Raw genomic sequence first — 12,857 nt, forward strand, 5'->3', positions numbered from 1 at the left:
GGCAGTTGCATTTATGGCAGGAGAAAAACAAAGGAAAAGTGGCTACGTGGAAAAAATTGATGGATTCGTTTAAACTGATATCGCAAAGAATAAATGGCTGTTGAAAAGATGGCAAGAGAAAAAATAAGAAAACATATCTACGTGGAAAAAAGGCTAGATTCCTTTTAACTGATATCTCAAGGGAGAAATGGCAGTTAAAAATAGGCAGGCGAAAAATAATGGAAATGTGTCAACGTGGAAAAAATGGCTAGATTCGTTTAAAATGATATCTCAAGGAAAAAAGGTAGTTAAAAAAAATGGCAGGAGAAAAAAAGGAAAAATGTCTAGGTAGAAAAAATAGCTAGATTCGTTTAAACTGATATTTCTAGAAAAAAAAGGCAGTTGAAAAAATGGCAGGAGAAAAACAAAGGAAAAGGGTCTACGTGGAAAAAATGGCTGGATTCGTATAAACTGATATCTCAAGGAAAAATGCGAGAGGAAAAAAAGGAAAGGTATATAGCTAGGTAGAAAAATGATTAATTTGTTAATGGCTAGAATCCATCGCATGTATTTATGAAAAACGTTCGTTTAGCACTTATTCGTCTCCTTGCTTCAGTTTCCCTTTTCTTAGGAAAGAGCTCCTAGATGAGTTTCGACTGATACTCCTCATCTTCACTTAGATGTTAATGTAAAAGAAGTTAAATTCTCGGAATGTTTCTATAGTGACCAAGGAATCACTCATTAAGAAAGTGAAGAACTCTTACGTTTTGGATGATAATTTTTCAATAAACTAATTAGTAATTAACTATAACCCGCGGATTCCATAATAAATAATTGCAATTCCAACGCATTGAAATGAATTTCAATATACAAAAAAAAAATTTAAAAGGACATTTTATATGTAGTAAATATTAAGATTTTATGAAGAAAAATATAGTAGTCAAATTGATAGGTAAGACTCAAGAGTAACAAATTCAAAACTGCTTAGAAATTTAGAACAAATGATGAAAATATCGATATTTCCTTCCATTTCACAAGAGATCAGAGGCCTTTGATAAACATAGTATTTAGATTTCCATGAATTGTAAGAAGATAAATTCTTGACAGATGTTGGTGTCTGTTGTTGCCTTTATTTAGCTAGAAAGTAATTATTCCGCAATAAAATTATCTTGACTTTCGCTAGGAAGAAATATTCGGCACTTTCCTTTAATCTCCTCGAAATGAGTGTCGTACAAAGAACTCTATTTAAGTTGATCATCCCTCACTACGTGTCAGAGTATTTTACGAATTAACTATTCATATTCTCTGAGAAGATCTTGATCCAAAACTTGTTGTTTTCGCAAGTCAGTCCTTGGTCGGTAAAGAGACAGATTCCGAGGATTTAACTTCTTTGACATTACCATCTAAATGAGGTTAAGATTATGTTGGAACTCATCTAGGAACTCTTTCCGAAGAAATAGGAAAGCTGAGGCAAAGAGACGAATGAGTGGATTCCTCTTGGAAAACGAACGTTTCTCATAAATACTTTTGGATTTTCAAATGTTAAGTCGTTTGGTTGAATAATTAATTTAATTACTGCCCATAATCTGATGAAATCAAAGCGTTTTCTTTGCTACACAGTAATAATAAAGATGATTGTTTGTCAGCCTATGTATTTCGTGAAAATGCATGCACTTTCCGTGTATATAGTGCTCCCTGTAACATAATTTGGTTGTTTACGTAGACATCTTTTATTCTAAGTAGTCTTTGGGTTGTTTAGGGGCACAAAATGGCCAACAATAATTCTGTAATCATATGAAAACGCTCTATTGCTGTTGTGTACATTCAAGTTCAATTAACATTAAAATAAAACTTTAGACAAAACTAATAAATCATGTATAAGGTTTTAACGATTGTGTTTTTATTCAATGTGTCAACATATTTTTCTCTGTAATAAAAAATAATAGGTAAATGCAGACAAAGGCACCATTTAACAATAAAATAACGAGATGAAATCAACAATTAAACAACATAACTAAAAGTAAATAGAAAAAATGATAATACAAAACATGAATTGACAATATTTAAAATATATTTTCAAAAAAGAGAGATCTTTTTTGCAAGTTTTTTTCTTTTTGTTCATTAAGAACTGATCTCTTTTTTCTTTTTAATTTCCTCAACTATTGTTTTATATCTAATCATACATTGTTGCTTGGTCTTTCCATGAACTTTAGCAGATATCCTATCCCATCTTTCTGATATACCCTTTGGAAAATTGAGGAGAGCACTTTCCAATTCCTTTTGTTGCTGCTGAGACCAAATTTCGATCTCTGGAGAGATCTGCAAGCCCTCTTTCTCATTTGTACTTGACTCAATGCTCCCCAACTTACCGCCCTTGGTTTTAGTCTTGGTTTTAACTTCAACGATCTCAGAGGTATCTCGTGTTTCTAATTTATACACTCCATATTCTTCATCGTCATCATTTTCACTGTCTTCTATAGAGGACTGCGTTGCCTCAGAGCCTGGATAGCTCTCAGGTAAGCAATTATCCGATACTAATTTGTCATTCTCAAGAACATTTCCCTGAGTGGAATTTGAAATAGGGACGCAATATCCCATTTCCTTTACTTTCTGTGCCATTTTTGTCACCTCCCATGGGAGCCTCTCCATAATTTCCGCAATCCTCTCCCATCTATCTCTAACTCCACCAGGAAACTTTTTCATTAGTTTAGCTAATCTAGCCAAATCGTCATCCGTCCAAATTTGAAGTGCATTTGCGGGCTGGTTAAAAACTTTTTCAGCTTCTAAAACTAAAATAAGAGGTAAAAATTAGTCTTGGGGTTCACTTATAATTTATATAAGATCAAACTCATTCGGTCCAAGTGTTGTGTCTTGGACCGATTTCATAGTAAAATTCAAATTCAGTCTACACAAAAAATGATGGGTTTTTAATATAAAACAACATTTTCATTGATGTATGACTTTCTTTAGAGAAAAATCTTTTGACATATTCCCCCCCGGTACACAATTTAAGCTTAGATGCCGATCGGTCTAGAAAGAATCAATCAAGAATGAACCATAAAATCATTCGGGTAAGTATTGAGTATTAACACTAGCAAATATATGCTATACAGTTTAATCCTGCCATCGTTATGATTTCAATGAGTTTGTTTCTCATATTTTAAATCCCTTAAGATGATTTAAAAAACAAAAACAAATGTACATTAGAATTTTTCGGTAATACATCATTGAACAAAATCATAAATGATCACTTTTGAGGTCTTGTTTTATGAACTTTTCATTTAGTTCCATTTCCACAGAGCGTTTTACCAACATATATTTTGATTTATTTCCTAGGATAATTATTCATATGTTTCCGTTACATCTATTATGAATTTTTGCAAGGTATTTCTGTGTTTGTACATGTATCTGTATAAATTTTATCAACAATACCTTCCTCGGATTATTAATTAATTTTTGTGAAATAATGGATTAAAAAATATATCCAATAACTAGAAAACAAACTTAATTTGTGGCACCCCAATATAAAAACAATTCCAATTTATCTTTTGTCTTCATATATACATTCAATCCAATATTTCGTATATATATGCATTCGTAATGTAGCATTCTGCTATATTAGTTGTATTCTCGAGTAAATGTAAACGACTGAATAGTTATACCAATTAATAGATTAAGAAATACTCTCTTAAAGAACGTGGAATCAACTTTTATAGCTGAACGCTACATATATTTAAGTCAATTATACAATTTGTATTCAAAATTGTGGAATGAGTTGAGATACCTAGAGTTTTAGCTATATTTGATTTAACAGACTCATATCCATCCCGATATCGCCTTTCAAATAAAATCTGTCAATTTATCATTCTTTAAATATCAATTTTGGCTACTTTGCGTTCAATTTGCGGCACCTCCAAAGGTATAAGAACAATTTGTTGATAGAAATTAAGGATATTTCGTCGAAGAATACAAATGCAATCCACACTGATTTTAGAGGAAAATCCTTCTAGCTTGCTCATGTGTTGACGGGCTACATTTTCTTACTGTCCGATTATTGTAACTTAAAATCAGGTACAGCTTAAATTCAAACATCATAATGCTGTTTTATAGAATAACTTAATGAGACAATTATTTCTATAATAGTGGGCTAAGATTATGAGATTCTTATTCAAAAAAATAAAATAAGTTCTTCTTTCAAGCATAACGACACAGAAAATAGTGTCCTCTCATGATTGTATTTGAATTATGTATTTTAAAAACAGTTTCATTTACATAGATAACATCTATATTATTTTTGCTTTTAAAGTTCAATGGCACATTTTTATGCTCTTGAGTAGAACAGGAGATGCATTTTGTCATAAATACATATCATTAAAACTATCTGTGGATGCATAATTTTATGTCGATATGTTTGACATTTAGATGTTCAAGTTTTATAATCAAATGTTGCTCTTATCTGGATGATTTGTATTAATGTTACTCATATAGGGTAAAAATTGTTTGACAAACGAATTTTGCTGTATAATGCCAATGAAATATTTCGAAAACTCACCCTTTACTTTTTGCTCTAATACTTTCTCTGCTTTATCTGGAGCCTCTTCTCGATAGACTCTCTTTCTCTTGGCCTTCTGTTCCTTTCGTTCTTTTTTCTCTTCTTCTTTTCGACGAATGGCCTCTTCCTCTTCAGCTATTCGTTCCTCTTCTTCCTTTTGAAGTCGACACCGTTCTGAATATATTTCATAAACATATTTGGGCAAATAGGGTAGATTAAACATAAGATATTTCCCTCCACGAAAGAGTTGAAATGGCAAAGTGTCCCAAAAGGTAGGTTTAGGTCCCAGAATGGACTCTTCATGCTCAGCTGGGATATCAGATTTAATTTTTGAGCGTTTTCGTTTATTTTGTGCAGAAACGACTTCCCTGAACGTGAAGCCCCGCTCCCAATAAGCGGCCCAATTGATTAAATACTGACAAAAGCTGACAATGACAAAAAGATAAGCCACACCCTCCGCCAACCCCATTTTACGTACACGTCGATAGTAGAAAATGGGATTTTTCCATGAAGGAAGTCCCTCAACCAGAACCCGATCATAGATTTCTCTCCGTGAGCTCTCCTTGAGCACCTCATAGATGCCCGCAAGGAGACGGAACTGAAGAGCGGCATCTGGAGCAGGATTTTTATCTGGATGAAGTTGAAGAGAGAGGCGTCGATATGCTTTCCGGACTTCTGCAGAGGAAGCATCAGGTGAGAGGCTCATGAATTCGTAGAAATTCTTATCCACTTCTTCCACCAAATCGAAGATCTCCATTTCGTCTTGACTCCATCCTCCTTGAGCTTGAGTCACACTCGAGTAGAACGCGAGGATGAGGAGGATACAGAAAGAACGGACTCCTAACATGTTGTGGGTCTCGCTCCTACTGCAACTTATTGGCGCTGCTAAGACCTTGAGCAGACCCTTCAACGTCAGCATCGCCTCGTCATCAGCGTCATCTATATACATCCTATGACGTCATTTAATAACACTTCTTATCTTCCTGGACTACTCCATATACTCACTACAAAACCTATGCCCTACCTACATAAATCAAACCATCACTATCATTTTATACACGCACCCCGAAAAAATAGTTATGCATACGTACATATTAAATAACAAACAAACATCCAATATTGACCAACAACCTCCTCTCCTCCACAAATGTTTTCCGCCATTTTGGTTTTATAATTGGTCTTCACTTCAAATCACAATCCTTAAGGGTAATTATATATATTTTTCCAAATAATACAACAGCTTTGAAGACAGTTATTATATAACTTCTTCCTGTTAAATTATATAAATGATACTTACGTAGTACATCTCTGGAAAGAGGTTGCGCAACTTATTCTTAAATGACGTCCTTTGTTGCGTTAACAACTTATTCAATGCTCCCAGCTTCTCTCTCCTGAGTAGACACCATTTTGACTCATGATGATTCATGGAGAGTTGAAGTAGAACTGCAACTCGGTGCTACGGAGCTGAGGCTGCCAATGGACTTTATTTTTCTAGAATGAATATCCTACTTACAAAATATGCCTTTCCTGCAAATGGTTAAAGGGGAATTTGCAGATTTGAAAGGGGCTGCCCATGACTTTTGTTACTATGCACACTGTAAGAGGAAGTTAAACATTTTATACACTGAATAGATATATCATATGAAATAGGTATCAATAGGAGCGTAAGCTGAAGCTTACGTAGAAAGGGGTAATCTTTCTCGATTGAGCTGAATTTGCCTCATTAAACGTGTTGAGTTTGAAATGAAGGGTATAGACACTGCAATTGCCAATTCCTCTTGATTGAAGAGTAGTTACTTATTTGAGGGAAGGGAGAAGAATTCAAGTCAGCGGTTAAAAACAAGTTGCTCTTTTTTATTGAATTCACTTTACGCGCCCCCCTCCTTGAGAATCATATGACCATAGTCCATTATGGTATTTCTCATTTGAAGACCCTTCTACCACCATCATCTTTGAGGACAAGAATGACGACGACTACTACTAATACCTAAATCATGGAAGAAAATGAAGAGTTTCTTTTAACTATGGAGGATCTACAAATCTTAACTTTCCTGCTTAGGATCTCACAATAGTAACTACAAGTGCCTCCTCTTCATTTCACTTTGAAACTACGTTCCAGGCGAACCTTTGATAATCATTATAATTATACAAGCAGCCTTCATAATTAGAATACGAATATGTCCACTTCAACATCCTCTCCTCAATCCACCTCATCCATCAAGAATTTCATCCGCTCTGTGAAATGCGAACATTTAGTGGCGGGATTCAGTGGAGGAGTCCTTTCTACAATTGTTCTTCATCCCTTGGATTTACTTAAAATTAGATTTGCTGGTAAAAAATATAGATATGCATTGCTGAGATGCAATGAATTAATAATTATAATTCATATCTTTGAATGTTCCTAAATAAGCAATTCATAGTTTTTAATTTAATATTAATGTAGATTACTTTTTTCTAGTGGACGATGGAAAAGAACGAACTCGACCGAAATATCTCGGACTTAGACATGCTATATCTTCCATATTTAAACAAGAAGGTCTTAAAGGATTTTACAAGGGAGTCACTCCAAACATTGCAGGCGCCGGAACGGCATGGGGACTTTATTTCCTATTGTAAGTGCAATTCCTGGCTCTAGAGCAAAATCTGGGTATCAAGTGCAGTACTATGTTTTGAGACATAGAGGGTCATAAAGTTTTCAAAATCAAGATATAAGTGGAGCAATAGTAACTACGCTACATTTTTGTAACATTGATTTTAATGAAGTGTTTTAAATATTTCCTTATTGTATTGGTCAAATATCTTGCTTTGGGGCCCTCAGATTAATTTTATAGGAACCTTACTAACTAATATTCATATTATTCTCTTAAATATTATGCAGCTACAATAGGGTTAAATCCATTCAGCAAAAAGGCAATACGCAAACCCAATTATCTCCTGCTGTACATATGCTTTGTGCCTCTGAAGCTGGTCTACTAACCTTAATACTTACAAATCCGATTTGGGTGATTAAAACTAGGCTGTGCTTACAATTTGATTCGTCTTCAAAAAATAACCCTGATGCTTACAAGGGAATGTTTGATGCCTTCAGAAGGATTCTCAAAGCGGAAGGCCTCCCTGGGTTATATAAGGTAAGTACTTCAAGTAAGCGGAAGGTTCTAATCTATATTATATAATTAATTAATTTTTAAAAGGGTTTTGTACCGGGTATATTTGGTGTGTCTCATGGTGCCATTCAGTTTATGATCTATGAAGAATTCAAGTGTGCCTACAACAACTATTTGAAGAAAAGAATAGATTCCAAATTGGTTCGTAATATTGATTTTAATTCTATATTATATGTTATCTACAAGTTGAAATCCGAAAAGAAGGAGATCGTACAAGCTGCAATCTCTACGTTTCATAAAGTCTTATGTCATTTTAATACTGACAATTAATTGATTCTATGATTTCGCCATTAAAAGGAATAATTTATTATGTATTTATGAGTCATGGAACTGTGGGCATTTGAACTCTAGTATGCGCCACAGAATACTAATCATAAGATCAGTTATACCTTGGTACTTGTACGACTTATTAGTTGGTAGAATTTTGTTTCCAAGAAAAACACATGTCCTCTTTTAAGTTCAATAACTTTTAAGGACTCCAAACTGTTTACATTTTTACTTAGAGTACCTAAATTATATATACAATTGATTGCCTTCCTTAGCCTGACTACTTTCAAGTACACCTAAAAAAATCCCCAAAAAAACTTTCCCGCAATGTTGTTTCAACATCTTTGTAAACACTCTAGGAGTGGATGACAAACCCAAATCACATCACCTTTTTACCTTTCCAGAGAAACTCACTCTATCTCTCTTTCATTTATCCTACATGCATGGTAAGCATTTGATAGATCCAAAGCACATGAAAAATAATCCCACTTCAACCACTGTTTTAATAACAAAACGGATTCCTTCTTAAATTTAGATTTTACCAAAAATCTATTTAAACCCTTGAGGTTAGGGTTCATTCTCCAGTATATGCCGTCTCTTTTCTTAATTGAAATTACCCTCGAGACTGTTTTTATCTCAGTTATATTATCCTGAACCTCTTCTAGTCCTCCAGCACGCAGCAACTCTTCAATTTTAATATCAACTGCTCACTGAGCTGCTCTGTCTGTTTGAAAGTCCTATTATCCACATGTTACCTTGCCTCCACAGAATGAATCATGTTTTCCAAATTTCCTTGCTTTGATAAATTATTCATTAACTCTATTGTCAAGCAAACAAATTAACTTGACTAAATCCCCACTAATTAGTTAATCTAAATAGCTTTTATAATCACAAAAAAATGGCCGTTTTTCACAAGTGGATCATAGGTTTTACAAACAAAAGGAAGTGCTCCTTGGAATAAACTTGTTGTTGGAGTCCCGATAGAAATTATAACCTATAATTTTCCTCAATAAATCCTGATATAAAAGGGATACCCGAAATATTTCTCCAGTTTTCCACGAAAAGATTTTGACTACCCAACAGAGCATTTAAAAATAAATAAGACAATTGTTTATCTACTACTTATTTAATTATTTAATTTCATGCATTAATCATGGGTAAAAATATGAAAATACTAACAGTTCCTATAGAGCATTCTATAGCGAATTGTGCTCGAGTCCTACGATTGTACTGTAAATTTTTCATTTCTTTAATGCATGTTGTACGCAACATCTTTGCTAAACGACGGATATTTAAATTACATTTTTTTGTCTAATTATAGGAAACCTATGAATATTTGGCATTCTCTGCTTTGAGCAAATTTATTGCAGCCTTGACTACGTATCCTTATCAAGTTGTAAGGGCTCGCCTTCAAGACCGTAATTCCCAATATACAGGATCTTGGGACTGCGTTAAACATACTTATAGGTATGAAGGATTTAAGGCCTTATATAAAGGAATGGTTCCTTGCTTGATGCATTCAATGCCTAACGTTTGTATTGTATTCTTGGTCCATGAAAAAATCACACATATTTAGAAATACATTCAGTTTTTTTTTATAATAAGCATTACTCGTTTGGAGGTGTATATTTTGTAATATTGGATTTTTATTCATTATAAAAATAAGAACTGTATTTTGTTAATATTAATCGATCCTTTTTTAACGATATTAATCCCTTTTTATTTGTTAAGTATAGCTTATAAAAATAGTCTAGTTGTATGTGTGTATATATATATATATCTAGCTTGCATATATAAAAGAATTATTTCTGAAAAAAATGACGAACAAATCTTTAAATGCTAATTAAGTTCTGTATTATCAAGCTCACTTTTCTTTATACTTTGAAAATAAATAAATAAAATAAACAATCATAAATTACTCTCCGTTTCAATATCTTTCAGGGATGAATCGTTTCGTGGATTTTATAAAGGACTTGTACCAAATCTTATGAGAGTGATCCCTGCTACTGCAATAACATTTCTTTCCTATGAGTCCATTGTGGGATATTTCAAAGATTGAGCTTAAATACTGCTACCTATTTTTTTTTTTTTTTTTTTTTTTTTTTTTTTTTTTTTTGTAGTTAACCAATTCGTTTCCGTTATACGAGTAAAGGACCAAAGTTGATCTTTAAGTTAATACAGATATTTATTTTTAAAATAGTATGATGTTACTGTAGTCTTTATATAGTTTTCAAACGTTTTGATTTGATTGTCTCGTAGATTTATTCTGTTATCTATTTCATTGTTTGTTCTCATTTGAGTTTTAATATATTTCCAACTTTTGAATCGTTTGGATCATGTAGCTTAGTTTTTTAGGATTCCAGTCAAATATGCGGACCTTTAAATCCACTTTCTTTCCAACATCATAGAAAATATTTGTACTCAAATGGTGCTTTTCTAAACTTTCTTACTTAATTGACCTTTGCTATTATTATTAACGAATTGACTGCAATTTGTACCATCTCTTAGTTCCTGAATAAACATGCAATATAGTTGTTGAAATACATATTAATATCAATATTTGAAATAATGATCATTATAATTTTTTTGAGCAATAATTCATTTGTGTTGAAAATGAATTATTAAGTTAATTAACTAGTAATTCAACAAATAATGAAATATTCTTCATTTAATTAGTAACGATTATTTTTAGTTCCATGGTTTTTTAATTGAATAAAATGATTGGAACATTATACAGTGTTGAATATTTTGGTTATGGGAAGAAAACTATTACTCGAGCCCAGAATTGAATCCCTTGAATGTATCTGTTTAACATTCCATCCGTCAAGAGTGATTGAGACTAGATATGAGAAGTTTTGAAAATGTAGAGTGAATTTGCATCTACCTATACATGGAGGACTGTTTCCAAGTGCTCTTAGACCTAAATGTGGAGTCCGTGTTTACATTGTTCTAGTGGTTCCTTTAGTTGTATGTCGATTAAAAATGCGCACTTTAAGTCTTAAATATCATAATTAAAGTTATAATATGATCTGTTATTGTTGTAATGGGTTTTTGAGGATGCAGGGCTCTTTGGAACCATCTCAAAGTAAATCAATATCCCTAAAAGTTTGGTCAATGGGTTCTGTGAGGTAACCGACTCTATAAAACATGAATTGAATTCGAAACTGTCAGTGCTACAAGTTATTGTTATTTTTTTCAGACTATTTTAATTATCTCACATTTTGATTTCGTTAAAAGGGTATTAAAGTTAAAACTATAACATAACAACACTCAGGTAAATTGAATCCACACTAATCTAGGTACAAGTATTACCGAAAAGTTCTGGAAATATTTCAGAGTTGACTAGTGAACTGATTATTATAAATTAAATATCAGAATCGGATTAATTAATGATTATACGGAGTACATTTTGTTAGGGCCCATTTAAAAAAAAATAGGAGCACCCAACGGCTTACTCTCCATTCAAAAGATCTCAAGGCGTGATAATAAAATCATTCATTATACGAGCTTAAAGTATCTATTTCCAATATATTGCAAATTTAAAGTAATTATATCCATTAGTAAAATTTAAGAGTCAAAATAATTGGTTTATAATAAAAAAGAATAACAATTACACCATCAAATAAATTTATAACTTGATAATTCAATTTTTTTTTAAGAATTCATTCGCTTTATTGTTAATTAATATATATTAGTTTTATTTTGTAAAGTTATAAAATAAAATCAATCTTTTGTATTTATTTAAATTTACAACAACATGTACACAATCAAATTAATTATTATATTCATACTCATACTTAATCACTTGATGAAAGAATGATGGGGAAAAACGAATAAATAAATAATAATTATAAAACTTTAACTGCCAATTTTTGAAAAATAGAAGAAGGTATCTTCTTTTTTTCCATTTTTTATAAATAAAATTGTCTTTTTTACGTGTATATATTATAACAATGTTAAATATTAGTGCTTCATTGTCTATTTAAAGAAATTTTAAAACAAGGCTGGCACAGTTGAGTCGAGTGAAAGTTTAAATATCATCACGATCAATCCAGTCATAAAGCAAAAACCGTGATAATTTTCAAAAAGAGATCAACAACCAATACCAAGACTTGACCTTCCGTTGTTGGCGTAACTACTATTTGTAGTCTCCTTTATATTTATACGTATTAATATTAAGTGCGAAAGTAATATTTTCAAACTATTGGGTGGTATCAATTGGCTTATTATTGGGCGGAGAAACCAAGTTTGATAATTCCGATGGTGGTCCCAAAATAGTCGTATCAGGACAAAAAGTAGTTAGCTTTGGCTTTGAAGTATTATGCTTCAAAGATGATGGTTTGCTTATGTTTGAAGTGTTGGGTACATGACATATTTGAGGTGGAGGCAAAAGAATCGATGTTCCTCCTCCATTTCCACTTCGAACCTTTGGAACTCCTGCAAATGAATAAGGAACACACATATGTATTTAAAACCTTGTTTAAGTCAATATGATTATGAATTATACCTTCTTGAACAATAGATGAATGCAAACGACAGTTGGAGCGATTTATAGTACGACGACCTAACGTTGCAGAGTTTATTTCACTATTCGAAGGCACCGATGTAGAAGAATACCCCGAGGAAGAACCTCCTGAAGATGAACCAGCTGATGAAGAAGGTGCATGATGTCTAGGAAGTGTGACACAAGTTCGATTATTTCCATCGATGCCCTTTATATCTGATGAATTCGATTCGTTTCCAATGAAAGAAATTACCCCTTCTCCTCTGTATGATGCTGTTGAGGTAGGGACTTGTAAAATGCGTATGGATTCTGTCAGATTTGATCGACGACTAATTGAGCCAGCAGATCCACTTCGACTTCCATTTCTATTGCAACCATCTATAAAAGAATA

At 32.7% G+C, this 12,857-nt stretch overlaps 3 protein-coding genes and 1 long non-coding RNA gene across 7 annotated transcripts in view; 2 read left to right on the forward strand and 2 right to left on the reverse strand.

Moving 5' to 3' along the window:
- The first annotated feature begins 393 nt into the window (after positions 1 to 393).
- LOC139907360 (uncharacterized) lies at positions 394 to 825 on the forward strand. Its single transcript, XR_011783911.1, has 2 exons — positions 394 to 491; positions 611 to 825. It is a non-coding gene; the product is annotated as an uncharacterized lncRNA (long non-coding RNA).
- A 1,032-nt stretch (positions 826 to 1,857) lies between these two features.
- LOC121130577 (uncharacterized protein F54F2.9) lies at positions 1,858 to 5,969 on the reverse strand. Of its 2 annotated transcripts, none has more exons than XM_071893751.1 (4): positions 5,829 to 5,969; positions 5,623 to 5,715; positions 4,532 to 5,555; positions 1,858 to 2,768 (listed from the first exon to the last, which is right to left on the reverse strand). In XM_071893751.1, the coding sequence occupies exons 3-4, from the start codon at positions 5,478 to 5,480 to the stop codon at positions 2,101 to 2,103; spliced, it is 1,617 nt and encodes a 538-aa protein (XP_071749852.1). In that variant the 5' UTR covers positions 5,481 to 5,555; positions 5,623 to 5,715; positions 5,829 to 5,969; the 3' UTR covers positions 1,858 to 2,100. The 2 variants fall into 2 exon arrangements, with proteins under 2 accessions (XP_071749852.1, XP_040582255.1); XM_040726321.2 differs by having other exon boundaries at positions 5,623 to 5,730; positions 5,829 to 5,860.
- Positions 5,530 to 10,521, forward strand: LOC121130578 (solute carrier family 25 member 32). Of its 3 annotated transcripts, none has more exons than XM_040726324.2 (6): positions 5,530 to 5,737; positions 6,990 to 7,143; positions 7,410 to 7,659; positions 7,723 to 7,836; positions 9,284 to 9,429; positions 9,904 to 10,521. In XM_040726324.2, exons 1-6 carry the CDS (start codon positions 5,611 to 5,613, stop codon positions 10,019 to 10,021), a joined length of 909 nt encoding a protein of 302 aa, XP_040582258.1. In that variant the 5' UTR covers positions 5,530 to 5,610; the 3' UTR covers positions 10,022 to 10,521. The 3 variants fall into 3 exon arrangements, with proteins under 3 accessions (XP_040582258.1, XP_071749853.1, XP_040582257.1); XM_040726323.2 differs by lacking the exon at positions 5,530 to 5,737 and adding an exon at positions 6,322 to 6,862; XM_071893752.1 differs by lacking the exon at positions 9,904 to 10,521 and having other exon boundaries at positions 9,284 to 9,880.
- Positions 10,522 to 11,609: 1,088 nt separating this feature from the next.
- Positions 11,610 to 12,857, reverse strand: part of LOC121130327 (neuroligin-4, X-linked) — a 424,376-nt gene continuing 423,128 nt past the window's right edge. The window contains 2 exon segments of the mRNA XM_040726084.2: positions 11,610 to 12,399; positions 12,470 to 12,844. Coding sequence (XP_040582018.2) covers positions 12,164 to 12,399; positions 12,470 to 12,844 — 611 coding nt within the window. The 3' untranslated portion in view covers positions 11,610 to 12,163.

Source organism: Lepeophtheirus salmonis, chromosome Z (genome assembly GCF_016086655.4).
Source record: "Lepeophtheirus salmonis chromosome Z, UVic_Lsal_1.4, whole genome shotgun sequence".
NCBI lineage: Eukaryota > Metazoa > Arthropoda > Copepoda > Siphonostomatoida > Caligidae > Lepeophtheirus > Lepeophtheirus salmonis.